We start from the raw sequence: 25481 nt of genomic DNA, 5'->3' as shown, positions 1-25481 counted from the left end.
CCGAACCCCAGTCAGATAGCATTACTCCTAACGGACTCTGTTATCTGATCATCCAATCCTTCACTAGGATTCTCTTTCTTACTGCCCATACCTCCCATACTGACAGGTATAAAAATTTCTCTTACCAGATCCAGTAGCTACTCTTATCGCGCTTCCTTAACGTTCTCCCGTCGTTTGTTCTCAATGCCTCTTCTCAGATATCACTCGCTTCTTCCACTGACCAGCCACCCGTCGTCCGTGAGACCAGCTGAATCAGCTGGGGTGCACCTACTCTCGTCGTCGGGCACTCTGTCAGTGGAGGGAGTGTGATCCCGGACGAGCCCCCATTTGTTAGAAATAGAAGTACCTTAGCAGAAATTGCTCGAGACAAAAATTGAGAACAAAGAACATTTATTATAACAACAATGCAAAGTTGGGGGCTTCCCCTTACCCTGGGAATACACACACACACTGGGGCTCACCCAACTTTTATACAGTGAATTTCAGTATAGTAATACCCTCCCCCTTACATTCTTCTGCCTCCTGGATGGGTTTGGCATTAGGCAATCCTACCTGCCTACATGCTGTTTCTGTGACTTGGAGGACCAGGGGGTATCCTATCGGTGTCCCTTCATGTTATTATCCTCATTGTCCTTATTCACAACCCTGCCCGTGTCCCCATTCACACCTTTCCGACTCTCAGAGCTAGTCTCTTCATATGCAGAGTTCGCTAATCCTGTCTAGGGTTTACTAATTTAATATGTATAACTTGGTACATCCGTGTAAGGCTTACTAATTAAATATGTAGAACTTGGCACTTCTGTCTAGGGCTAGGAGACCCTTATCTCACCCAGACTACCTCTACTTCCTACATTCTATTATTCCTTGCCTCTCCTTATCTTACATAGGCTGACTCTGCTTCCTGTTATCCTAATTTCCATGCTTAGCCTGTTCATACTGGTTTAATCCATCACTCCATGTGTCTGTACTAGTTTCCCCACCTTTCATATTTTCATGTCAAGTTTACTCATCTCTCACAGGTACCTGCCAACATTTTGCTCCAACCTTGAAGAGCTCAAAAAGTATCTTTATCTTTGCATTTTGAGCTGGTTGAGTTTTCCCAGCATTTTCTTCCTCCAGAGTGATTGTAGTGGGCAGAGATAAGCCGTTAAATGCGTGCACAGGAGGGGATTGACGAAGCAGGGAGTGTGAGGAGCAGAGGGAAGATGGAGGGAGATGACTGACAGTAGATAAAGGGACCATATAAAAGGAGTAAGCTAAGGGAGGGTGAAGGTGAAGAACCTTTCTCCACTTTCCATTTGTTGGACACGCTCTGTCAATCATTAAACAGCACAGTGCCGACCTTTTTAAGCCAGGCAATGACCACAATATACACTCCGCCATGAGACTGCCCTGATCACGATGCGCGCAGAAATGGGCATGCGCAGGCTTGGAGACAGGATGATTGACAGGCTCAGGAGAGGGGCGGTGTCTCGTCCCCGCGAGCGGAAATAGCGGCGGAGCCAGCGGAAGTTGGAGTGAGTTCTTGTGGCCGAGCCGGAAGACGAAGGAGGACGAGAGTGGGTACCGGTCCCGGAGTAGGGGTAGGCGGTTCACGCAGCGGCCTGGGGTGGGTGGGGGAGAGAGAGGCTTCGGGGGATCTCGATGGCCCAGTCCTGGTGAACGGGCGTGCGCTGTGCGTCAGCCCGAGCGCGGCCGTTCACCTTGGAGTCGCTGCTCAGGGTCAGAGCGGCCGGGACGGGAAGTGGGGCCCGGGCCCGAGCCCGGTGAAGGGTGCGGGGTTACAGGGAATAACTTCCCATGCCGATGGCCGCGCCTCCGGGGGGAGGGAGGTTTTTACACTGGGGTTGATTTATTGTTGATCTACAAGTTGCAGCAGTTTCATTAAAACACAGTAAATGCTGGAGGAACTCAGCAGGTAAAGATCGGGCACTGCCTTTTTTTTTGCCTGAGCCCTTTGTCAAAACAGGTAGGGACGTGAATAAAAATTCTGGGGGGGGGGGGGAGAGAAGAAAGGGCAGGGGGAGGTGTACAGGTCAACAGGCAAAAGGCCCCGGATAGGAGGACAGGAGAGGGAAGGTGATAATTGATTGGGGCGGGTGGCTCTGTGGATGCCCAGAGGGCAGATGTTCAGCACTTCCTGCTGTCACAGGGGTAGGTGCCAAGGGGGTGATGGGTGAGGGAGTCGAGGATGGAGTGGCCCCTGCGGAAGGCAGAGAGGGAAGATTGTGTTGTGGGTAGTGGAAATGGAGGAGAGTGATGCGTTGGATGTGCAGTCTGGTGGGGCAGTAGGTGAAGGTAAGGGGGAAATTCTGTCCTGGATGCACGTGGGGGAGGAAGGGACAAGAGCAGGCAATGGAGGATATGGGGGTGAGGGGTGTGTCGATGGTAGTGGAGGGGAATCCATGTTATGTGAAAGAGGTCCTCGCATGGAAGACTTCATCCTGGGAGCAGATGAGATGGAGGAATTGTGAGAAAGGAATCCTTTCAAGGATCAGGGTGTGAAGAGGTGTTGTTAAGGTAATAAGACTTGGTGGGTTTGTTGCAACCTTCCATTGTTTCCCCTTTCCCTATCTTTCTGACTCCTTTCCTCCATCTCTCTCTTTCTCCTCTGACTCCATTCCTTCTGTTCTGCATTCACAGAGCTACCTCTTGTAGAAAAAAAATACAAGTTAGTTGTAAATTTGCTACTCACTGCTGCATGCACTGTATGGAACTCTGGTCAAAAAGTACTGTCTCTCTATACTGCTGAGTTGAAATGAATTAATACCACCCTGTGTCACAAGTTCCCTTAGATCTCTTGATCTCTATTGCCCAATCAGCTTCCTGCTGATCTGAGCTTTTCAAATCCAACTGCCTGAGTCACCTGACTCCAATTGCCAGGTTCAACTTTCAGGTAAAATCCCTGTTGAAGTCTGCTGCACCCCTGATTATTTCTCATCTTTCCTGTCTTCCAATCCATGTCCAATTGCCTTTTGCTCCTCCCCCTGCCCTCCTCTCCCCCTGCCTTTTTATTCAGGCTCTTGCCTGCTTTTTGCTCATACTTTGTTGAAAGGTTCAGGCCTGAAATGTTGGTTATAGATATTTTCTCCCCACCCCCTAATGGTGCATGACCAGCTGAGTTCCTCCAGCATTTTTGTATTAATTCATCATGCTGTACACAAGTTGTTCGTGTTTCATTTTTTTCAACCCCCCCCCCAGGTAAACATGTCTGCCTCCGCGCTTGCCAAACCTGCCATGAGGGGCCTGTTGGCCAAACGTCTGCGATTTCATCTGGCTGTGGCTTTTACTCTAGCTTTTGCGGCAGCTGGTAGCTTCAAGGTAATTCTTTTTGATAATTATCTGGTTTAAGCACATCCTGTGTAGGAACAACCGCAAGTCCGCAAGTGCTGGCGTCACAACAATCTTTTTAAGACATGTTAGAACTGAACATTTGTTGATGACTTCAAAGTACATTTTGAAGCAAAATTAATAAAAATGAAAGCACAACGTTGGAGATTCTAGTGTCATCCAGGAGCTGTGAAGAGAGGCAGCCATCGTGATGAATTTGATTAAAATATCCTTTGTAGTTGAGAGCTTAAATGTAAAAGGAATTGCGGAAAAGAAGCATCACAGCTAAAACTTGTTGGATGAATATGACATGATAGGAAGAAAGGTGTAAAAGAGTAGGAGGTAGGTTGATGATAAATGTTCTTCAGACTGGTACTCAGTTTAGAATGGGCCTCCACAAATATTGTGTACTTTTTAGTTCTGTATTAATTTGGTTAGATGCACATCAGATGAAATTTACTGGACAATGAGATGAGGGAATATGGTTCAAATGTGACAATATGTGATGGGCAGAGATACGTGAGGTGCATGCAAACAAATCTGTTGAGTTGCCTGGAACCAAGATAGCATTTTTTTAAGCAAGATATAAGGAACTTGACTTTAGTATTACAAGTGAATCAAAATGCAAACTTTTTGGAGCGCAGCTGGAGTAGTTGGTTTAATTTTGAACACACTTAGCATCATATTGGAGAGTTCATGAACACAAGGTCTAGTGGTAGGATGCAGACGCAGGCATTTGGCCCAACTCATCCATGCTGACCACCACTATCTTGTATGGAGAATCTAAATTTATTTCATCACGAATCCTAGCTAATGGGAGCAGCTTTACTTTGTCTATCTTTTCTAAATCTATCGTAATCTTGTACATTACTCACTCTAGTAAAGAAATAAAACACAATGCTGGAGAAACTTCACAGGTCAAGCAGTGTCCTTTATATAACAAAGATAAAAATACATAACTGACATTTTGGACGAGCCCTTCATCAAGGTCTAGAACACACATGTCAAACTCTGGCCCGTGGGCCAAATTTGGCCCGTGATATAATTATATTTGGCCGACAAGATCATTTCAAAAATGTATTAGAGGTGGCCCGCCCTGCAGCGAGAGCCGATGCTGTTTTTTGGTAATGTCACCCCCCACCATCCTCCCCCTTCATTGCATATCCTTCCCCATTGTAACACGAGAAGTCTGTCAATGTCATGAGCCGGCAAGCCAGTTTGAAGGCTCCCCGCACAACTAGTCACTTCTCCCACCTGTCGAGCAGTGCGGCGGATTGGCGAGCTCCTGTGATTTCCTGTCGGCGCGACGGACATGGCAGGCTGCGCACGGCCCCCGCTGTTCCGCAAAGGCTGATCGGCAACGCGCTGAGCCTGAGTGGGTGGGTAAGCAGGGGTGGGCAGAGGGTGTAGGTGAGGAGTAATGGGCAGGGGAAGTTATGGTGGTGCGAGGGGCAGTTAGAGGGAGGGATGAGTAGAAGGAGGGGTGGATAGGGAAGAGGTAAAAGGGGAGGGGCAGGGCGAGTAGGGGAGGGGTGATTAGAGGGTGAGAGACATGTAGAGGGAGGAACAGGTTGAGGGGAGAGACAGTAGAGTGGCATGTATAGGATGGGGTGGGTAGAGGCAGAGCGAGTGGAGTGAGGGGTGAGTAGAGGTTGGGTAAAGGACTGGTCAGGTAGAGGGATGGTGGGTCGAGGGTGAATAGAGGCCTAGAGCCTGAGGAGTGAGCTGGAAATGCTGAGTCCTGATGCAGGCCAAAATGGACACAGCCTGTGAATGCTGACTACATCTCCACAGGGACCAAATAGGTTTCCCTCAGGCCAAACAAAGGGTGAACTTGAGCTACCTACTCCTGACCTGTAACATTATCCTAAAGTTATATCCTAAAGTTTAACATTACATATGTTGAAAGAAGAGGAAACATGCAGATGTTGTTGAAAATTTTCAATAAATATTTAGTTCGGCCCTCGACTTAGTCCAAGTTTTTAATTTTGGTCCTCCGTGAATTTGAGTTTGATACCCCTGGTCTAGAACTTCTGATTACTAAAGAAGTACTGTAGCTAGAGTAGGTTATCTGGCTTTTGAGTCTGGTCCACCATTTGTTAATAGATCTCTATCAGCTCCATTTTGTAGAATTATTGCCACTACCCTTGATTTTAATATCTGGAAATCTATTGATGTTTTCAGTGAACAGGATAGAGAATTCAAAAGGCTTACCATCCATTGATTGAAGAAATTTCTGTTCGAAACAGCCAACTTAATTCCGATATCCAGGCGATAACTCCCCAATAATTGTGAGCACAGTTATTCTGTTCTGCTTGCAGTTCCTTGTTTGTTTTTGCATCCTTAATGTTGTCACTTTGGAGTCATTGGGCACTTTCTCCTCTTGTCTCCCACTTTCACCTCCCCCCCCCCAAAAAAAATGAAGGGTTTGGAACATTTCTCTATCAACACTTTCCTTCACAGCCTGCAGTGCAATCCATCTGAAGCATGTTGTATTCTAAGAATATCTCATCTCTCCAGTAAATGCTGCTCATCCATGATTCTCCGTCTATGCAAATTTCGTCAGCACCTTCCTTTAAAATTGCCAATAAGCATGTTTCAAGTTTTTCAGTAGCTTCCAGCTGCCCCTTGTTCATATTATCAGCCACATGATGTGTTTGTAATTTCCTGAGCTTGGTGGGAACTTAAAACATGATTTGATTGCATGGAAAGCAAAGGATTTATATAAAAAAAAAAAATGTTTCAAGTTACAAATGATTGTGATGGTGAGGAACATTTCAGTGGCAAGATTGGTAACCCGATTAATTTGTTCGTAAATGGAGTTAAGGCATTCTGGCAAATCCTCAAGAGACAAGATTTGTGCTGTATTCAAATACAGTAAAAGCCCCTGGTATCTGACACCAATGGGGATTGGTAGATGCTGGATAAGTGAATTTGCCGGTTGCTTGAGACTGCATGTTCTGCTCAGGGGTGTCCATTTTAAACGTATTTCTTTCCTATTTATTTTCCGCCATTTTTTTTTGGTCAGTTGCTTGAATTCTGGATAACGGGGGTTTATGGTAATCCCGGAAGATTCTCAGGGTTGGGGGGAAGAAACCATGCAGTTCTGCAAATGTGCAAATTGTTGTAATCTTGGCTATTTGGATGGTAATTCTTTTATGGTTGCTGTTGTTTAGTCTTAAATTCAGTAACTGTACTGGATGCTGCTGTGCTAATTTCAGCAAAGATGCGAGAAAAGATGAGGAAAAGAGATTTTGGTGTTAATACTCATTCTCAGATAATGTTCTTGAGAGACGACCCGAGATAATTGACAATGTTTAGATCCTGTCGGAAGCAATGAAGATGTAATTTAAGGCTTCATTTCATTGTTCTTGGTGTTTGCTGTGTAATCTGTTTCCAGGTTTGTATCTTAAAAAAAAAATTGAATGTCTGCATGGTAAAGGAAGCAAAAAAAAACTAGCTCAGCATGTTGCATTAGTTTATGTCCTGATTGACCAATTCCATTCAATCAAAATCACTTTAAAGATTCCTTATTGTCATGTAATAGTACAGAACATGTGCAAGGCAGACAAAGAGTTGCCTTTAGTGTCGCCTGGTCCCTTTACAGTAAGAGAGAAAGAGAAGCAGAGTCCCTTCAGAGTTACTGAGTGTCCATGAATTTACCTCTGGTGATGCTTCAGCTGCACAGATTCCTGTTCGATTCATCGACCATCCAGGCTTCACATCCAAACCTCCCACCTGATCGAAGTTTCCAATACCCGAGGCTCTTCAGGAGCCCCTCTTGCCCTCAACACCCTCTCATATCCAGGCTCCCATTACCTGGTTCCCACGAGCCAGTCTCCAGCAGCCCATTTGGGACCCCCGATTGCAAATCACCTGCAACCTGTGTGGCTGGTCTTCTGCTGCAGTCACCTTCCTGTACGGTAATCTCCTTTGCTTCTTTTCAGTGGGAGGGTGTTCTCTCCATTTCTGGTGCCCAATGCTGGCCCGCTGCTCCCTGGAACCTGCAACCCCCCCCCCCCCCCCATCTTGAGCGCACACCTCAGTGGTTGGGGGATTTTACTTGCAAACCACACTGGCTCCATTAGCAGGCAGTTTAAAGCCTGTACAGAGCTGCCGGCATTGGGACTGACACTTGAACCCTTTGGAGCAGCGCTGTGTCTTTGATCTCCCAGACCTGCACAATGACAGCGCTGCCATTTTTTTATATAGAGTTTGTAAAAGACTTTCAATTGTGAAGTAAAGACAGCATAAAAATATTCACGTTTGTAGAATGTTACAAGTGTGAACATCTCCCGTTTCTTTGTCCTTTCAGTTTTTAGTTGGTGACGCCAGGAAGAAAGCATATGCTGACTTCTACAAGAAATATGATGCCATGAAGGAGTTTGAAACCATGAGGGAAGCTGGTATATTTGAAAGTGTGAAACCAAAGAAGGGAAGCAATTAAATTCTTGCAGAGGTAATATTTAAATGCAACTTAGGTTTGTTGTCTTTCAAAAGTTCTCGGGAAAATTGTAAGTTTAGCAACTTTCATGCAGACAGTTTAGGGTCTTGAGAGAATGGTAGGGCTAGATTTATAGTGGTGTAATCAAGGCGACAGGCAAAATGGGGAATCGCAGTCTGTTTTTGGTATGAAATTTTTAAAAGTTGACAGGAAGGCAAATCATGTGTTCATTGAATAAGGAATTAGCTGTTGCATTTTAATTTCCACTGAGGAGGTTGTGATGGAATATACGTTATCATTGACCTCTGATGCTACGTATGGGCGTAGTGTGTCCTAATTAGCTAAATAATTTGTTGAAAACGAGTATTCACAAAAAATGATGTGACAGGCCTATCAGCTTGCCTGATTTTTAAAATAAAACAAAGCTGTAACGTATTGCAAATCTGAAAGGACAATATGTTAAAAATGCTCAGGTTGGGCAGCAGCTGTGCAGTGAGAAAAGTTAATGTTTCAGATTGATGACTTCATCAGAACCAGAAAATCTTAGGACGCAGCGGCAGCTAAACTGCTCCTGCAATAACACACGCAACCAGTCGGGTTGAGCTCAATGAGCAGACTAGTTTATTGCAGGCTGCTGGGCTGCACTTGTACTCCCAGCCCGGACCTGGCTGAGAACCGCGCTGGAGGGCGCTGACGTCATCCGGGTGTCACATGGTCCCCCAGCGCGGACTTCTGAGCCCTGTGCTGGGAGGAAAGGAAACCCCAGATGGCGCCATTTTGCCTGGCTGCCACGCCCCGTGGCTGGTTTGCCTGCCTTGTGGTGAGCCGCCACAAGGAAAGGTTTTCCTTCAGGTGCAGAGAATGTTATGGGATTAAAGAACAAGAATCGAACCAGAGAACTTTACAGCACAAGAAAGAGTCCTTCAGCTCTTCTTGACTGTGCTGAACTATTATTCTGTCTCATCCCACTGACCTGCTCAGTACCATATCCCTCCAAGGACATGTGTAATTTTTTCTTAAATGTCAAAATTGGGCCTGCATTTATGAATTCAGCTTGCACCTCATTCCACATGCATTCACTGCAAGAAGAAATTTCTGAATGAAAAGGATGGAAGAGGATGAGCACAGTCAGAAAGTGATAATGTGACACGGAGGGCAGGACTAGAAAGGCGAGAATTAATCTACATATTGCTGATGCTTTAATACAGAGTTGCCATGTGATTTAAAATTTAAAAAGTACCTTTCAAATTTGGAATGGGGAAAATTGGCTTAATATTTAGATTGCATCTACGATTGTTCTAATGAAGGTTTTTTTTACATGCCAAGAGACATCTGATTTAACCTTTTTGCGCATGCTTGATTTTTCTGTGGATGCTTAGTATCTACTGAGCTAGTTCAAGAGCTAGCTTCGTTAGATGAACAAAGTTAAACATGAAAGTTGACAGACACCATGGTTGAAGTGAAAACACAATGCTGAAGAAACTTAGCAGATCCAACTTTATATAGCAAAGAAAAAGATATATAACCAATGTTTGGGCTTGAGCCCTTCATCAGGATCTTGATAAAGATCTAGTATTTTTACTTTGTTAATGTTCCTTACATGATGTTGAATAGGAGAATCCTGTTCATGAATGGCTTTTTGAATTCTACGTTCAATTTTGGACATTCACTTGTCTTACTTAGGGACTTGGGCATTTGTTTCACCAAGTACTTTTAAATATCATTTTTGTCAGCAATTTTAAGGTTGTACTTTTAAAGGGCAAGATGCATAATTTCTCTTCTCCATACGATGTTTGTGTAAAACTTGCTTGTAGGAAGATGTTTTTTTTTAAAGAAAAGGCCAGCTGCTTTACAATGGAAGGGGGTAATTCAAAGCAGAGTTCTCACAGACACAGTCCCACCTTTTTAAGATTGCATTGTGCCAATAAAGCTCCATAAAATACACGTATTTTCAGTCTAATGACCAGATGCCGCAGATGAATATGTTTCACAGATTTCAAACTGTACTGTACAGTTGTGGCAGAACTTTACATGTGGTGTCACTCTTTTGTCAATGAGAATTGTTCCAAATTGTGACTAAATTCTTAGAGTTCAGAGGTCAAATTTGGATTAATAGAGGAACATAGATATTTTTGTAATGATCATAAATAGTTGCAATTTTAAAAAAATCTCATTATGTTTATTATTACATTTTAAAAAAAACTCTGCTTCATAGGATTTAGTTTTTATCCTGCAGTTACAGTCCAACTCTGATTATCCATAATGGTCAGGATCGGGCCGATTTCAAATAAACAATATTTTCGGAGAACTGATCATTTTTTTAAAAACAGCCCAGTAGCTGCAGCAAATCAATTGTAACAGTGTTTATACAACAACAAGGCAAGGTTTTTAAAGCATTAAAATAATGTTTAATTCTCACCCATAAAATGCTCCTCACCGACACCTCTCCACCAAGGTTCCCACTCCTGCCAGGAGCCCAAGGTTGCCGCTGCCACCTAGGAGCTTGAGATCCCCCCTGCCACCAGGAGCTCGAGGTTCCCGGTCAGTTCAGCTCTGAACTAAATTTTGCATAAATGAGGATTTCTGATTTGTTTGGCATATCCTAATTTATTGAAATTTTAACAAATTTTCAGATAATTGAGGATTTCAGAGAAGCTGATTTTGGGTAATCAGAATTGTACAGTACTGTAATATCTTCCAATCTGAGAGAGCTGATTTTGATGTTTCTTAATTGTGCTAATATAAACTTTCTTTATATTAAACAGGAAAGGGGTGGCAGGGATATCCGCCATCATGTCCTGGGAAATGGAGCTGAAGATACAATTACTGTATTTCCCATACTTGAAGCTGTATAAATAAAGGATTTTAATTTTCTGTTGACCATTAAAACTGTGCATTTGTGTTAAGCTTTCATCAACAGATGTATGTACCTTGGTGGAACAATTGATATGCAACATGAATAGGGAGGTTGAATCAGAGGAATGCTGGTTTTCTTGTGATTCCTTCAATGAGGAATGATCTTTTGAGGTCATGAATAGAGAAGAAACCTTTGGATCTTGAAGGGATGTATGTACATTCACTAGTTGAGCAAATTGGTTAAAAAAAACTTAAGTGAAAAGTAATTTATGTAATGGGGACAGATCAAGTCCTGCCATTAGTTTGAATTATATTCCTTAATTTTATTTATTTCTGCATAAAGCATCCTGTAAGAACCATATTTTTAATGAGTTTATGTGTTGTTAATGATCAATGCAGAAATTGAAATTGGGCTATTCCCAAAATCTCTTGATGATCTTAGTGTAATATGCTTTCAGAAATATTTTAAAAATAGCCAAATTAATTTGAAAGAAAAACACTAATGTTAGTCATCTAATTCAAAGAATTCAGATAGTCTGGATTTGTTATTGAAATAACTAGCGCCACTAGAGAGTTGACACATCCTCTAACTTGATTGCTGCGGAAATGCTACACTGCGGCATCACAAAGACTTTTTGATTTCTCTAATTGGAAGAGGATAGGACAAGGAACAAAGATTGACGAACATCTTTGAAAATTTGTGAGCTCTGGCAGCGTGAGGGAGAACGTCCAGAAATTCTCAGTGCCTGAGTCACAAAAAACACTGGGCATATCAAAGGAAATCCACCCTTCCCCAAATAATTTTCTTGAATTTCTGGAATTTGAATGCTTGCATAGTAATCGATGAGTACATTGAGCGTATCAGTATTCATACAGAAAGACTTTCTAAATGTTTTGACTTGCAAACACCAGGAAGATGTGTGGAATGGCTTTCAATTGTCCAGTGCATTAATTATATTTTGTCCCCTAGGAGAAGCAATGCATAAGATAGAATTAAAAGCTTTGGAATAAGGAAGGTGGAAATAGAGCCCATACCAGACTGTGATACAGATGGTCAGCACACTTTCTACCACATACATGTGAGTAACAATCCAAAATGGTGCAGGCAACCCAAAACAACTTTCTGGGGGCTGTCGAATTTGAAAGTGAGGTACTCCCTGACTAACTTGAAGAAAAAGCAAGAGTCTCTTTGGAGTCATCGTGTGTCTATGGATCCTACCACCTCCTCCACGGACCACATATCTATCCTGCTAACCCCAGTATGGAGACTATTAGCAAAACGAATGAAGCAAGTCTGTAGGGTGGGTTGGAGTGTGCACACGCCATTGCTACAGACTGAGACTGAAATGAAACTATTGCAGGGAGGTGGCCACCTACAACGGACATATCAACATTGTGGAGTACACAGGCTCAGTGACTGGCTACATCAGTAAGTACATTGAGGATGTCACCAAGACCAAATTTTTCATAACCAGAAACCATGGTCAGATGCACTTCTTGGCGCTCGTGATGCTAACTTCAGGACAGAAGACAAGATGGCACTGATACCAGCACTTGTGCCATCTGGAAGGCAAAGCAGGGGTATGCACGGAAGACCCAGAATCAGCTGTGTGACACAAGGCACATGTAGCAGGGAATTAAGACCAGAAACAGATCATAAAGACGACAACGCCTCCCTTCCGGACAGACTGAGCATCTTTTATGCACTGTTCAAGAATAGGCTGATGCTGAAGAAAGCATCCCTGATATATGTGGCCATGGTGAGGAGAACCCAATCCAAGGTAAACCCACACAAGGCAGTGGGTCTAGATAACATACCTGGTTGGGTACTGAAGGACTGCAGACCAATTGACGGAGATACTTGCAGATATCTTCAACACCTCACTGCAGCAGTTCATCCCGGTCGGTACCAGAGAGAGACAGTAATAGGCATCAGTTGCAACAACAGTCCTGTGGGACTGGCCTTCACCATTATAAAATGCTTTGAACATCTGGTGATGGAATGCATCAAAGCACGCCTCCCAGAGACACTGGATCCATTTCAGTTCACCTATGGAAGAAACCATTCCACCGATGATACAGTGATCTTGTCCCTTCCCTTTGTCCTGATCCATGTGGAGAACAATGCCTCATAAGCCAGGCTGCTGTTTATCAATGTCAGCTCGGTGTTTAACATGATCATTCCTGAGAAGCTGGTGGAGAAACTGTTTTTGCTGGGACACAACACCAATCTCCGGCACTGGAGTCTGGACTTCCTAACAGAAAGACCATAGTAGCAGAACGTCAAGCACTGTTATGCTGAGGACTGGTGCACCTCGGCTGTATGCTTAGTCTGCTCCTGTTCACGCTACTGATATATGATGGCATCACCAGATCCAGCTCCAACAGTGTCATGCAGTACGGATAGACTCCAACTTACCATGTTTCAAAAGTTATGATCAGAATCCGTTTTGAATAAAGGCAAGTCCCTGGGGGGGAGGGAGGCAGGGAGAGAGAGAGAGAGAGCAATCTGCGCATGTGCTCCAAATCACAACATAGGTTGCGAAGTGACGCTGCTGCCCTTAGATGCAAGGCACTATTTTGGGAGCCCAGTGCCCTGCGTGCTGTTGGGAGGCCTCCGCTGCCGCCAGATCAACAGGAGCGGGTCAAAAATTTACCTGTACAGATAGACCCCGATAATTTCACCTTACAATGTGAGTCGCGGAAATGAAACACGTTGGGGTCTACCTATAGTCGGCCTCCTCAGCACCGATGAGTTGCACTACAGAGAAGAGGTGGAAAATAGTGTGAGAATAACAACCTGAGTCTCACTGTGGATAAGACAAAGGAAATGATTGTGGACTTCAGAAGGATCAGGAATAACTACTCTCCACTCCACATCAATAACTTGGTAGTGGAGGGACTAGAGACAGCAAGTTCCTTGGAGTTCACTTAACAAGTGACCTTATCCATAGCAAAGGCAGCATTAGGTCACTACTGTGAGGTTTGTTCAGTTCCCTGATGACTGCAAGGATGCAGGTATTTTTGGACCTGTTGGTGGGCAATATCATTCTCTTGAACTTCCTGATGGGAGGAGGGAGAAGAGAGAGAGTGTGATGTGATGGGGTGGAATAAGGGCCCTTCACAATCTTGGATGCTTTTCTGAGGCAGACAGAAGTGTAGATGGAGGCGATGAACGTGGGAAGGAGTGTTCTGAGCTCCATTCACTACCACCTGCAGCAGCTTCTGTACCATGCTATGATGCTTTCAATGGTGCACCTGTGGAAATTATTGAGGGACATGCTGAACTCTTGTAAGGCACCTCTTTTTAAAAAAATTTACAACATAGTAGAAGCTGATTCCTCAATTTAAACCCACGCTGCCCAATTACACCCAAATTAACCTACAACCCCTGTACAATTTGGAGGGTGGGAGGAAACCAGAACACCTGGAGAAAACCCACACAGACTCCTTACAGATTGCACCAGATTCAAACTGGGTCGCTGGCTCTGTAATAGAGTTGCGCTAAGCTTGCTGTCCACTCGAGTTTGGATCAGGTCAGGTCATTGGAAACTTTTACTCCCAACTTGTATTGTCATCGTGCAATTTTTCAGTACTTCTAAAAATTAAGACCAAATAAAAGTTTTCTTAACTTTATTTATACAAAAAAAGCCCAATGCATATTCAGCAATAACAAAAAGAATTCTTACATCTGAAAGTGGTATTTGATGTAAAATTTGCAACAATGACTTCTTTTCCTAAGAAAAATTGAATTGGGTTATTTAGCATTTGTACAGGTATTGAAAAACTAGACTCACCTGTCAACTAGCAAGCCATCCAGTCGGTAAATGGTGGCTGCCATTTTCTAGAACCACCAGGAGTTAAAACAGTGTTACTATAAATTTTCTTGTAGTACAAAGCCTCATATAAATGAGCAGAACCATTTTACAAATTTGAAATTAATATTTATCTGCCTAAATACATGATGGACAATGATAACTGCAAGCAGTTATTTGGAGTTTAATGTTATTCACAGGCAGGATGGAATGCATAATAAGTATCTTTGCCAGAGAGAATGGCCCATTGTCAGAAGCTCTTGGAAGGGAAGTATAATTGTCAACTGAATTTTGTTCGTTAATCATACCTTGCCCAAGTATTTGAGAAATATGAAAGCTAATTCTACATAGACAAATATATGCATTCCAGCATTTTGCTGAATTCTAACATATTTACATAAAATTTGCCAAGTAAAACTGGGTGAACTATTTAAGCTCCAAAGCTTGGTGTGACGGTGAGACAGAAGGTTGGTTCCATATGCTGTATTATAATTGATAGGGAACATTGTACCTACCGTTCCTCATTGTAAATAATCCTTTTTCTGAAGATTACAATTTCTATCATCTTTTTATTTAATTGCAGTTAGTAAATTACTAGGTTTGTTTTGATATTTGTGAATAAGTTCCAATTTTTTTTTCTCTTTCCTCATTCCATGTTTCTGCTCTCTTGATTCTGACCCATTTCATGATTACCACAGGAAACACCCTGCTGTCTCACCCAAGGTCAGTTTCATACATAGATGCAAGGCCATGAGAGGCAGCTGACTTGGCCAAAGATCCTGGTTTTACTCTACATTCAAACACATTGCTGGATCAATGGCCACCAAATAGAATTAAGAATCTGGCATATTCTCCATCTAGTTTAAGGACATTAAGATAAACTGCAGTATTTCCTCTGCAAATAGTACAAGATGGATAATTTAGTGCAGTGTGGGGAAAAGAAGGCTGCTTTTTTTTTTCTTTCTGCTACTCCTATCAATAAACCAAAGTATTAATTGCATCGCACTAATTTAGTACAGTGTATAGCAAGTTAAACCATTGCGAACAGATAAAAATCATGTTTTGCATACAGCTGGAAATGCTTCTGTTGAATTTGGTAGCTTGTGGTTTATTTGAACTGATTGCAAATGGATACAAACGGATGTTTTTAAAAAAACAGAATAAACAGAATTGGAGAGTTATTTTAAAAAAAAAATCACTTTAACATCTGAAGGAAGTGCTTTCTTTATTTGTAGTTGAAAAATGACACAGATGGAGTTTGACCTGTGGATAACTAATTTTCTTTGTCCTGCAATACATATATAGAGGCTTGTTATAAAAAACGTACTGCACTAACTTTACAAGACACAGTTTGGACTACAAATAATCTTGCACTTTAAACATAAGAGTTAAAGAGGATGCTTCTGCAGAAATAAGGTGGGTACAAAGGTATAAATTTACAAGCATCTTGTTGGTTTTCTCCAGGAATTTACTTAATTGCCATTGTGAAGAAGCAACAAATCTCAGGGAAGCTACATAGCTGGATTTGTAAAATGTTCTTAAACATGTTTTGTCTTTAAAAAAGATTGATGTGAAACTTAAATATCATCGTTACCTAATGCTCTTCTATTCGTGCTATCATAGAAAACTCAAACAGTGTGAATTGCTCATCTGTAGATATTGCACATTAGAATTTGATTTCAGGTAAGTAATTATCAAATTTGAGATTATAAACTAATTTGTTTAGCTTTCATTTTCCTATGACATAGATTCTGTTGGGAGTGAAATGAATGAAAACAGTTGCTTGAGGGGACTGAAGTATTTAAAAAAAAAAAATGCATGTTTCAAAAAATCCTAAAAAGTCAGGTTCAAATGATAAAGTAGCAATCTTTATAATTAAAAGGAACTGCAATGAGGAAACCGTTTTGATTATACCTTAAATAACAGCAATGTTTGTGCATTTTTTAAAAACCAGTTTTTTTAAAAATATAAAACTGCCCAAAATGACAAGGTACAATACCTTTCCTTAGTTGACCGAGCTTTTAATTAGGATAATGGAACAGAAAAATTGTTAACTATTTACAATGCAATTCTACTCTTAATTTGAATTATTTTACATGTATGACAACTTGAGGGTGCATTTAAAACTATCGTGGAAACTTTTATCCATCTGTTGTGGGGTAAAGGCCTGTTCATGTTTCTTTGTTACCCACAGGTGCATTTGCACCCAAACCTTGGAAGCTATGGTCAGAAAACCAACCTATAAGGAATTCTTGATGAGCAGCCCATTTACATTACCAACCAGGTCTCTTTCCATAATGGCAGATAACAGAAATTCCATCGAAACTATCTGCATTTAAACAAAATTTAATTTACCTGATTGTTCCAAATAATTCTAGCCTAGATACTCTCTGTAAAAGTACAGATCAATTCAAGGCAAATGCACCACTTGTGTTTTATTTCCAACATTTTTCAATGTAGCATACAGTTAATCATTTGGAAATCCTAAGGGGAAATTCATAAACTACACATTAATCTGTTTTCTTTTCTACCATGCTTTTCTCTTTCAGTTCTTCACCTTTGACCTCTTCCGAATTTTCTTTAATTCCATCATCCTTTTGATTTTCATTGTAATTTTCCTCCTTTTCCCCATCAATGGCTTCTGCTTCTCCCTGGTCAATGGCTTCATTCTGAAATTCTTCTTCTTCCGGTTCGTATTCCCCGTCTGCCGTCCATATTCCGTAACACATGATGCTGATGATGCCCAGAGGTAGACCAAAGAGAATGCAGCCCAGGAGAGGAGAGGCCTTGAAAACGGACTAGTAATAAGATGGAGACACATGACAAAGAATGCTCATTTTCTTCAATGTAACAATTGAGTAAGATAGCAAACAACTTAATAGTTTTATTACGCCAAGAATGTTCTACCAAATTAACAAAATAACATTTGCCACGGCAATGATTAAGATCTGTTTACAAAGTTCTAGGGTTCTCTTCCATTCTTAATCAACCGTAGTCCTCTATTTTAGGTTTCTCCTTGAGGAAATTAAATTGCAAATGACTTCATCAATATTGATGTTAACAAGTTTTTGTATCACATCGAATAACTAATAAGATTATCCTTCGCCTCTGGAATAGTTGAGTCTGGATAAGTGAAAGACACAGACGAAGGTTTGATCAGAGTTGATGTGGGATAAAGCAAGAAGGCGGCCTTGGTGTTGAATAATTTGACAGAATTAGAGTTTGTCATATACTTAAGTACATTGTACTGATGCACTTCCAGTTTATTTAAAACACATTAACACACAAGATGCCTCAAAGATTATATAAAATAAAGGAAAAGTAAATGTTCACAAATTGGAAAACAAATACACTAGGAGTCTGAACGGACAGATTGCAAAGTCTGGTGAAAAACTGGAGAGGAAGGGAGAATTAGGGCTGTGTTGTGTGCATTCACCAGAGATTAATATTTAACTGGGCATTGAACAAACAGTCTTACAGCAAGTAAAGTGGAGGAGATTTGGATAGATTTGTCCTCAGCTGGTGTGTGGAACTGAATGTCAGGTTTGTGAATGATGGAATCAGGGAAATCCCTGCATGAAGAAGTGGTGTGGGACCAGAACAGAATCCATTCGGGGTCTTAAATAGGTAAAAGTTAAACCAAACAAGAGCAACCCCAATGAGAAAAGCTAATGGAGGTGATGTAACTAGCAGAAAGCATCAAACCGGCCATATGACATTTGTGCATGATTCGGGGTTTAAAAGGTTGCATGGGTGATGAAGTATAAATCCATTTGATTCACTCTAAAAAATGTATGGTTATTTTGTCATGCCCACTGCAATTCCAGTGGCCACAAACTACTAAGCTCACATTCGTGAGAGTTTTGGTTCAGCTACTTATTGTTTCAGATGGAAACCTCTGAAATGAAATTGAAGGCAAGATGGGCATGGACTTGACAGATAACAATATGAAGCAGGTTGAGAGGAAAAGGAAGCTGAAGATTCACAGATTCAGCAACATGCCTCTTTATATCAGTTTTGCATGGGAGGCATAATTTAAACTATGTTAGCTGGATAATCAATCATTTGTGGAAATAGGTCAAGGAGTATGAAGGTGGTGGTATGGCCATGATAAACCATGGAAACTGCATTCAGGGCCACAGCAATAAGAAAGCTAGAGGTTGTTCAGATGCTCAACAGGAGAATTGCTCAAAATAGATTCAGTATTAGTCCTAAAATCTGGACTTCTTGGGAATTGGGTCAGTCTAGATGTTCTGGATTCTCGGGCAGTACTTTTAAAATTCAAATTTGAGAATAAAGAAGAGATGAACAGGTAAATTTCGATAGCTTATTAATGTAAATGGGGCGGCATGGTTGGCATAGTATTTAGCGCAACACCTTTACAGCGCCAGTGATTGGGACCGGAGTTCAAATCCTGCAGTGTCTGTAAGGAGTCTGTATTTTCTCTTTGAGTCTGTGTGTTTTTCCCTGGGGGGGGGGGGGGGGGAGAGGAATTTTTTCATATAAAATACAAAAAAAAATTATTAATTTCAGTGACTTCTGTGGCACTTACGCCTGCAGAAACGCACACAAAAGCTCACTAAATGTAAAAGGTTTGACAGTTTTCCAAGTCTGGATTTCTGGTATTTGGATTGTTACTGTATTTCTCAAATGATGATGGATTGCTTTGTGACTAAGAGCAGTCAATACATGAGTTTGTTTTATTTTTGACAAATAAATTGCTGGAAAGTGCATTACTAATAATTCTCAATTTAACTGCAAAGAAAACAAAAAGTACTTACTAATATGGTAGACTTGCCATCATATAACAGCCTTCTAATGCGGTGATAGAAACTGTCTCCTCCCTGTGCCTAGAATCAAAGGATTGGATCGATCGTCAAACATGAAGTTAAATTGAAAAAAAAATCTACACATGGGGGTGGTGAGGGGGAGAGATACTGAGAATTTTAAGAATGAATTTTCCACACATGACACCACGTTTAGTTTTGTGCAACGATGAAGTAAGGAATGCCTGTTAAGGCTTTTCTGAGCCAGTGGCTGAAATCCTAAACAGGGACCAATTCCTGTGCAACACTCACTATTAAGTTGAATTACAACTGTCAATGAGTTTTTCTTCTGACATTGAAAGTGCTCCCCCTGAATTCATCAAAAGAAAACAGCTACATTTCAAACTTCCACAAGGTAGCATTTTTCTTGATCAGCACTTGGGTAGATAAGTCCCCAGGTCCTGATGGAATGCATCCCAGGGTATTGAAAGAAATGGTTAGTATAAATATTAGGAATTTTTTTAACAACTAAGTGATCATAATTCTGTTAAGTTCCTTAATTAGAATGCAAAAGACCTAAATCATCCAGTAAAACAAGAAAGTGGCTTCACATTTAAAACTACAATTATATCTTTACAGGAGACATGTATTTAGTGGCAGTGATGTTTCACACCTGATGCTGTGGTGGAAGGGGCAGGACCCCTTTCAAGCTAAATCTAGAGGGACATCGATCCTTATTAATCAAAAATCCCTTTAGTATGCCCTTTGGATTCTAACAGTCATTTTGTTACTGTTTCAGGGAAATTACATGATTAAAAGGGTGGTTTTCGCAAATGTTTATGCTCCTAATGTTGATGATTCAGAGTTTTTGAATTTTTTTTTACTTCTTTACTGGATTTATGTTTATATTCATTTATTCAAGGTGGGATTTCAACTGCTGGTTGGACCCTATCTTGGATCGTTTATCTTCTAATCTTGCCACATTAAATAAATATATTATTTTCTATTGGATAATGGAATTTCAAATGTCTGGCTCTTTTAAAAGTCCTAATAGGCAGTATTCTTTCTTTTCTTGTGTCCATAAAGCACAAGACTCACGTATTAATTATTTTTTTATTGATAATTAATTCATTCTTGTGAATACCATAGTATTGCAATACCTGTTCACACCCCGTTTCATTATCATTGAGTCTCCCTAATTTTCCTCAAGTTAAAAGACACTGGCAGTTTAATTTGTATTATTATCAGATAAAGACTTTGTTAAATTTATGGAAAACAGTTTTTTTTTTGGTACTAATGTCTCTTCAGAGACTTCTACTTAAGTTATATGGGATACTTTGAAGGCCTTTCTTAGGGGGCAAATAATTTTGTATGCTGTTAATTTTTTAAAAAAGGAAGATTAATAAAGAAAGATCTGAGGTAATTAAACAGATAGAACAACAATTCAAACTAAAAATTCAGAAGTATAGAAAAACAGATTGAACTTAAATTTGATTTCTCAACATATCCAGTTGAATGCCAACCGTTCAAGTCAAAAAGTCAATTTTACATTCATGATGATAAATCTGGTAAGTTTTTGGCTAACCAATTGCGAGGATTTGGCGCTAAGCGGCATATTACAAAGGTTTGTAAAAATAAGGGTATTATGACTTCAAATCATTCTGAGATAAATATATTTAAAAGATTCTATTCCAAATTATACTCTTCTGAACATACAAATAATGGTTATTTGATGAAGAATTTTCTAGACCGATTGATTTCTTCAGATAGTCAAATTAGACTGGATGAATCTATCTCGCAAGAGGAAATAATGGTTGCTTATTTCCTCGTTTCAATCTAGAAAGGCCTTGAGCCAATGGGCTTCCTGTGTAATTTTCAAATTTTTCTCAATTGCTCACACCTTACTTGAGTGTGGTGTTTGCTGATTTGTTTAAACAGGGCAAACTTCCAGATTCATTTAGTGAGCCATGCATATCTTTAATGGTGAAGAAAGGTAAAGACACCCAACGCTCCAAGGAATAAAGTCCCAACCTGCTTAATCTTTCCCTATAGCTCAACTTCTAAAGACACCCAGCAATATCCTAGCAAATCTTCTTTGCACTCTTTCAATCTTACTGATATTCTTCCTGTATGGTGAGCAGAACTGCACACAATACTCCAAATTTGATCTCACCAATGTTTTATACAATCTCACCATAACATTCCAACTCCTGCACTCAATACTTCGATTAATGAAGGCCAAGATGCCAAAAACTTTCTTTACAACCCTGACTACCTGTGACGCCACTTTCAGGAAACTATATATCTGTATTGCCAGATCCCTTTGTTTCTCCACCCTCCTCAGTGCCCTAACACTTACTGTGTATGTCCTTCCAAAATGCAAAACCACACATCTGTCTGCATTAAATTCCCTCTGCCACTTTCTGACCCATTTTTCCAGTTGGTGCAGATCCCTCCACAAGCTTTGAAAGCCTTCCTGCTGTCCACAATCCCTAAGCCAATTTTCTACATTATCATCCAGAACATTGAGAAAGACAACAAACAACAATGGTCCCAGCATTGATCCCTGAAGCACACCACTAATCACAGGCCTCCAGTCTGAGAAGCAATTTTCCACTACCACACTGTTTTCTCCCTTTCAGCCAATTTTGAATCCAATTTACAATCTCTCCATGGCTACCTAGTGTCTGAACCTTCTGAACTAGCCTCCCGTGTGGGGTATTCCCAAAGGCCTTACTAAAGTCCATCTAGATCACATTCACAGCTTTTCCTTCATCTACTTTCTTGGTAAGTTCGTTAAACACTATCTAGCATGCACAAAGCCCTACCGACTATCCTTGATAGTACAAATACTTGCATACCTGATCTCTCAGAATACTGTCCAATAATTTACCTACTACTGATGTCAGGATCACTGGACTAATTTCCTGGCTTACTTTTGGAGTCCTTTTTAAACAATGATACAACATGATCTACCTCCAATCCTCTGGCACCTCACTGAAGATGGAGCCAAGTTCAGTACATGTCAGACTTGTATTGGAAAAGATGGGTTAAATAATATCTTCCCCAGCTGCAAGAACAACAGAAATTGTTTAATCTCAGATACAGCTTTACCACGGGAGACATCATGATCATCATTGATGATTCAGCACCTTGAAACTCCTGACTAACTGGACAAAAAACGTGCATCATGTTCGGATCAAAACTAATACCGGCTTTCTGAACAGACCTATTATGAAGGCAGAGGAACTTTCACGAGTACAAATGGACTTTCACAAGATAAAGGAACAGAAGTAGGCTATTTGGCCCATATAGCCTTTTCCACAAATCCACCATGCACTAAACTGTTCTCACATCTAGTTCCAAGTTTTGGCCTTTTCCCCGTATCCCTTGAAACCTATCAATCTCCCCCTTAAACTCCCCCAATGATTGTGCCTGTATGTGGCAATGAATTCCACAAATCCACGACCCTCTGTCTAAAGAAATTTCTCCTCTTGTCCTGGATTCATCCACCAAAGGAAACCTCTTATTCACATCTCCTCTGTCCAATTTTTCGGTATTGGAAATGTTTCTGTGGACACTTCCAACCTGAGAAAACACCTGTCTGTAAAGGCAGCGGTTCATCGCTTTTACGCCTAAAGACTTACCTCTCTGAATGCGACATGGCCGGCTCCGAGGTGCCAATTCCAACCCTTCTCAGGGAAGGACAGTTGGGGAGAACTGTGCTCCACCACCTAACCTGAATACAGCCGTTGCAAGCGGGTGGTTAGGGGTGGGCTGATTACGCCATCAGCCCACGACCCATCTCTCCACTCACCCCTCTCCCTCCATGACCCCCTCAAGGCAGGGGTGAAGGGTGAGACCCATTGGGGCAGTAGGGGCCAGTGCGGGCTGTGACCGCCTCACCGGGGCAATTCGGCCTTTGGGGCTAATCTCTGTGGCTCAAAACGTGGCAGAGCAATGGCCGTCGTCCCTACCCATAATTCCCCACAGACCAGTTCCAGCTGCGTGGGGGATTATGGGTAGGGTAGATGGCCATTGCTCTGCTGTGTACTTATGATGGGTGGTCCAACCTCCATCAGTTGTCCAACCTCCATCAGATCTGGAGGGTGCTATGAGGCACCTCTCGATATGAATGCAACGCTGGAGCAGCCTTTTAGGGCTGCTGTCTGAAAGTTAAGTTTTATGTTTTTGATCTGCTCTTGTAGCCAGGCTCAGGCAGGGGCCTGACATGAGATGTATTTATGCGATCCCTCTCATTCTTCAATACTTCAGTGAATACAATCCAAGAGTCGCTAAACATTCCTCATACGTTAGCCCCTGCATTCCAGGAATCCTCCTGGTAAATCTTTTCTGTACTCTCTCCAACATTATTACATCCTTTCAAAGATAAGGGGCCCAAAACTGCACACAAAACCCCAAATGAAGTCTCACCAGTGCCATAGAGCCTCATCAACACCTCTAGTCTTCTACACTATTCCTCTTGCAATGAATGCCAACATAGCATTCGCTTTCTTTACTGCTGATCCAACCTGGTGGTCAACTTTTAGGTCATCCTGCATGAGGACCCCCAAGTCCATTTGCACTTCCAAACTTTGAATTTTCTCCCCATCCAAATAATAATCTGCCTAGTTCCTCTTCCAAAATGTACAACTACACATTTCTCAACATGTATCTCATTTGAATTTTCTTTGGCCACTGTCCAGTTTCTTCAACATTTCCTACTCCACCACCTAACTGGGTGTCATCTGCAAACTTCACCACAAAACCATCCAATCCATCAATATACATTGTAAAAAGAAGTGGCCCCAACACTGACAGAACTAGTAACCAGTAACCAACCAGAACAGGATCCCTTTATTCCCACCTTTTGCTTTCTGCTTATCAGCCAATGCTCTATCCAATCTAATATCTTTCCTGTAATTCCATGTGCTCCCATCTTATTAAGCAGCCTCTTATGCAGCACCTTATCGAAGGCCTTTTGAAAATCCAAATACACATCTGCAGCCTCTCCCTTGTCCATCCTACTTGAGCTTTCCTCAAAAAATTATATTAGGTTGGTTAGGCCTTTCCTTTAATTAAACCATGCTGGCTTGGACCGATCATGCCATGTACCTCAAGGAATTTCATAACCTCGTCCTTGAGGATCAATGTCAGGCTAATAGGCCTATAATTTCCTTTATTCCCCCCACTCCTTTCTTAAACAGCGGAACTACATTTGCAACCTTCCAATCCTCCGGAACCATGCCAGTGTCTAGTGATTTCTGGAAAATCAATTCTAATGACTCCACAATCTCCAAAGCCACCTCCTTCAGAAAACTGTGGATGCACCTTATCCGGTCCGGGAGACTTACCTATCTTTAGTCCATTCATCTTAACTAAGCACCATCTTTATAGTAATCCTGACTGTACTTAATTCTATTCCCAGAGGCCTCTATCAGGTATATTGCTATAGTCTTCTTCAGTGACGACTGATGCAAAATACTCATTTCGTTCCTCCGCCATCTCTTTGTTACCCATTTATAATTTCTCCAGCATCATTTTCAATCAGTCCTATGTATGCCCGTGTCCCTCTTTTACTCTATATATTTTTAAAAAATCTTAGTATCCTTTTCTATGTTATTTGCCAACTTCCTTTCATAATTGATCGTTTCTTTCCTAATGACTTTTTTTGTTTCTTTCTTTAAGTTTTAAAGTTTCCCAGTCCTCTGTTTTCCACTAATTTTTGCTTCCCTGTATGTTCTCCCTTTTGTTTTTATTTTAGCCATAACCTCTCCTGTTAGCCACATTTGTGCCATTTTTTCATTCATAATTTTCTTTCTTCTTGGAATATATATATCCTATACTTTATTTCTTGTAGAAATATCATCCAATTCTGCTCTGCTGACCCCCCCCCCCCCAATCTGGTTTACTGTTTCAGTCAACTTGGGCAAGTTCCTCTCTCATCCCACTGTAATTTCCTTTGTTCCACTGAAATATTGTCACACCTGATATCAGCTTTTTCTTTTCAAATTTGAAACTGAACTCTTATCATGTTGTGATCACTACTTCCAAGGATTCCATTACCTTTAATTCCTTAATCACCTCAGGTTCATTACACATCTCCCAATCCAAAACTGCTGATCCCCTGGTGGGCTTATCGACAAGCTGCTCCAAGAAGTCATCCTGTAGGCATTCTACAAACTCTCTATCCTGAGACCCAGTACCTTCCTGACTTTCCAAATCACGTTAACCCTTCATGTTAAAATCCCCAATAATTATTTTGACATT

At 41.3% G+C, this 25481-nt stretch overlaps 2 protein-coding genes across 5 annotated transcripts in view; one reads left to right on the top strand and one right to left on the bottom strand.

Annotated features, from left to right (window-relative positions):
• The first annotated feature begins 1453 nt into the window (after nt 1-1453).
• Nucleotides 1454-10663, top strand: cox6c (cytochrome c oxidase subunit 6C). Of its 2 annotated transcripts, none has more exons than XM_069920409.1 (4): nt 1454-1559; nt 3202-3321; nt 7646-7789; nt 10540-10663. In XM_069920409.1, exons 2-3 carry the CDS (start codon nt 3208-3210, stop codon nt 7775-7777), a joined length of 246 nt encoding a protein of 81 aa, XP_069776510.1. In that variant the 5' UTR covers nt 1454-1559; nt 3202-3207; the 3' UTR covers nt 7778-7789; nt 10540-10663. The 2 variants fall into 2 exon arrangements, with proteins under 2 accessions (XP_069776510.1, XP_069776509.1); XM_069920408.1 differs by having other exon boundaries at nt 1479-1583.
• Nucleotides 10664-14248: 3585 nt separating this feature from the next.
• Nucleotides 14249-25481, bottom strand: part of LOC138755104 (protein disulfide-isomerase TMX3-like) — a 174791-nt gene continuing 163558 nt past the window's right edge. For all 3 annotated transcript variants that reach the window (XM_069920405.1, XM_069920406.1, XM_069920407.1), the window contains 2 exons: nt 19227-19295; nt 14249-17243 (listed from right to left, as the gene is read on the bottom strand). In XM_069920405.1, coding sequence (XP_069776506.1) covers nt 16956-17243; nt 19227-19295 — 357 coding nt within the window. In that variant the 3' untranslated portion in view covers nt 14249-16955. The remainder of the gene's footprint in view (nt 17244-19226; nt 19296-25481) is intronic.

This window comes from Narcine bancroftii, chromosome 2, assembly GCF_036971445.1.
Source record: "Narcine bancroftii isolate sNarBan1 chromosome 2, sNarBan1.hap1, whole genome shotgun sequence".
NCBI classification, from domain to species: Eukaryota; Metazoa; Chordata; class Chondrichthyes; order Torpediniformes; family Narcinidae; genus Narcine; species Narcine bancroftii.
This window is presented reverse-complemented; position numbering and strand designations above follow the sequence as displayed.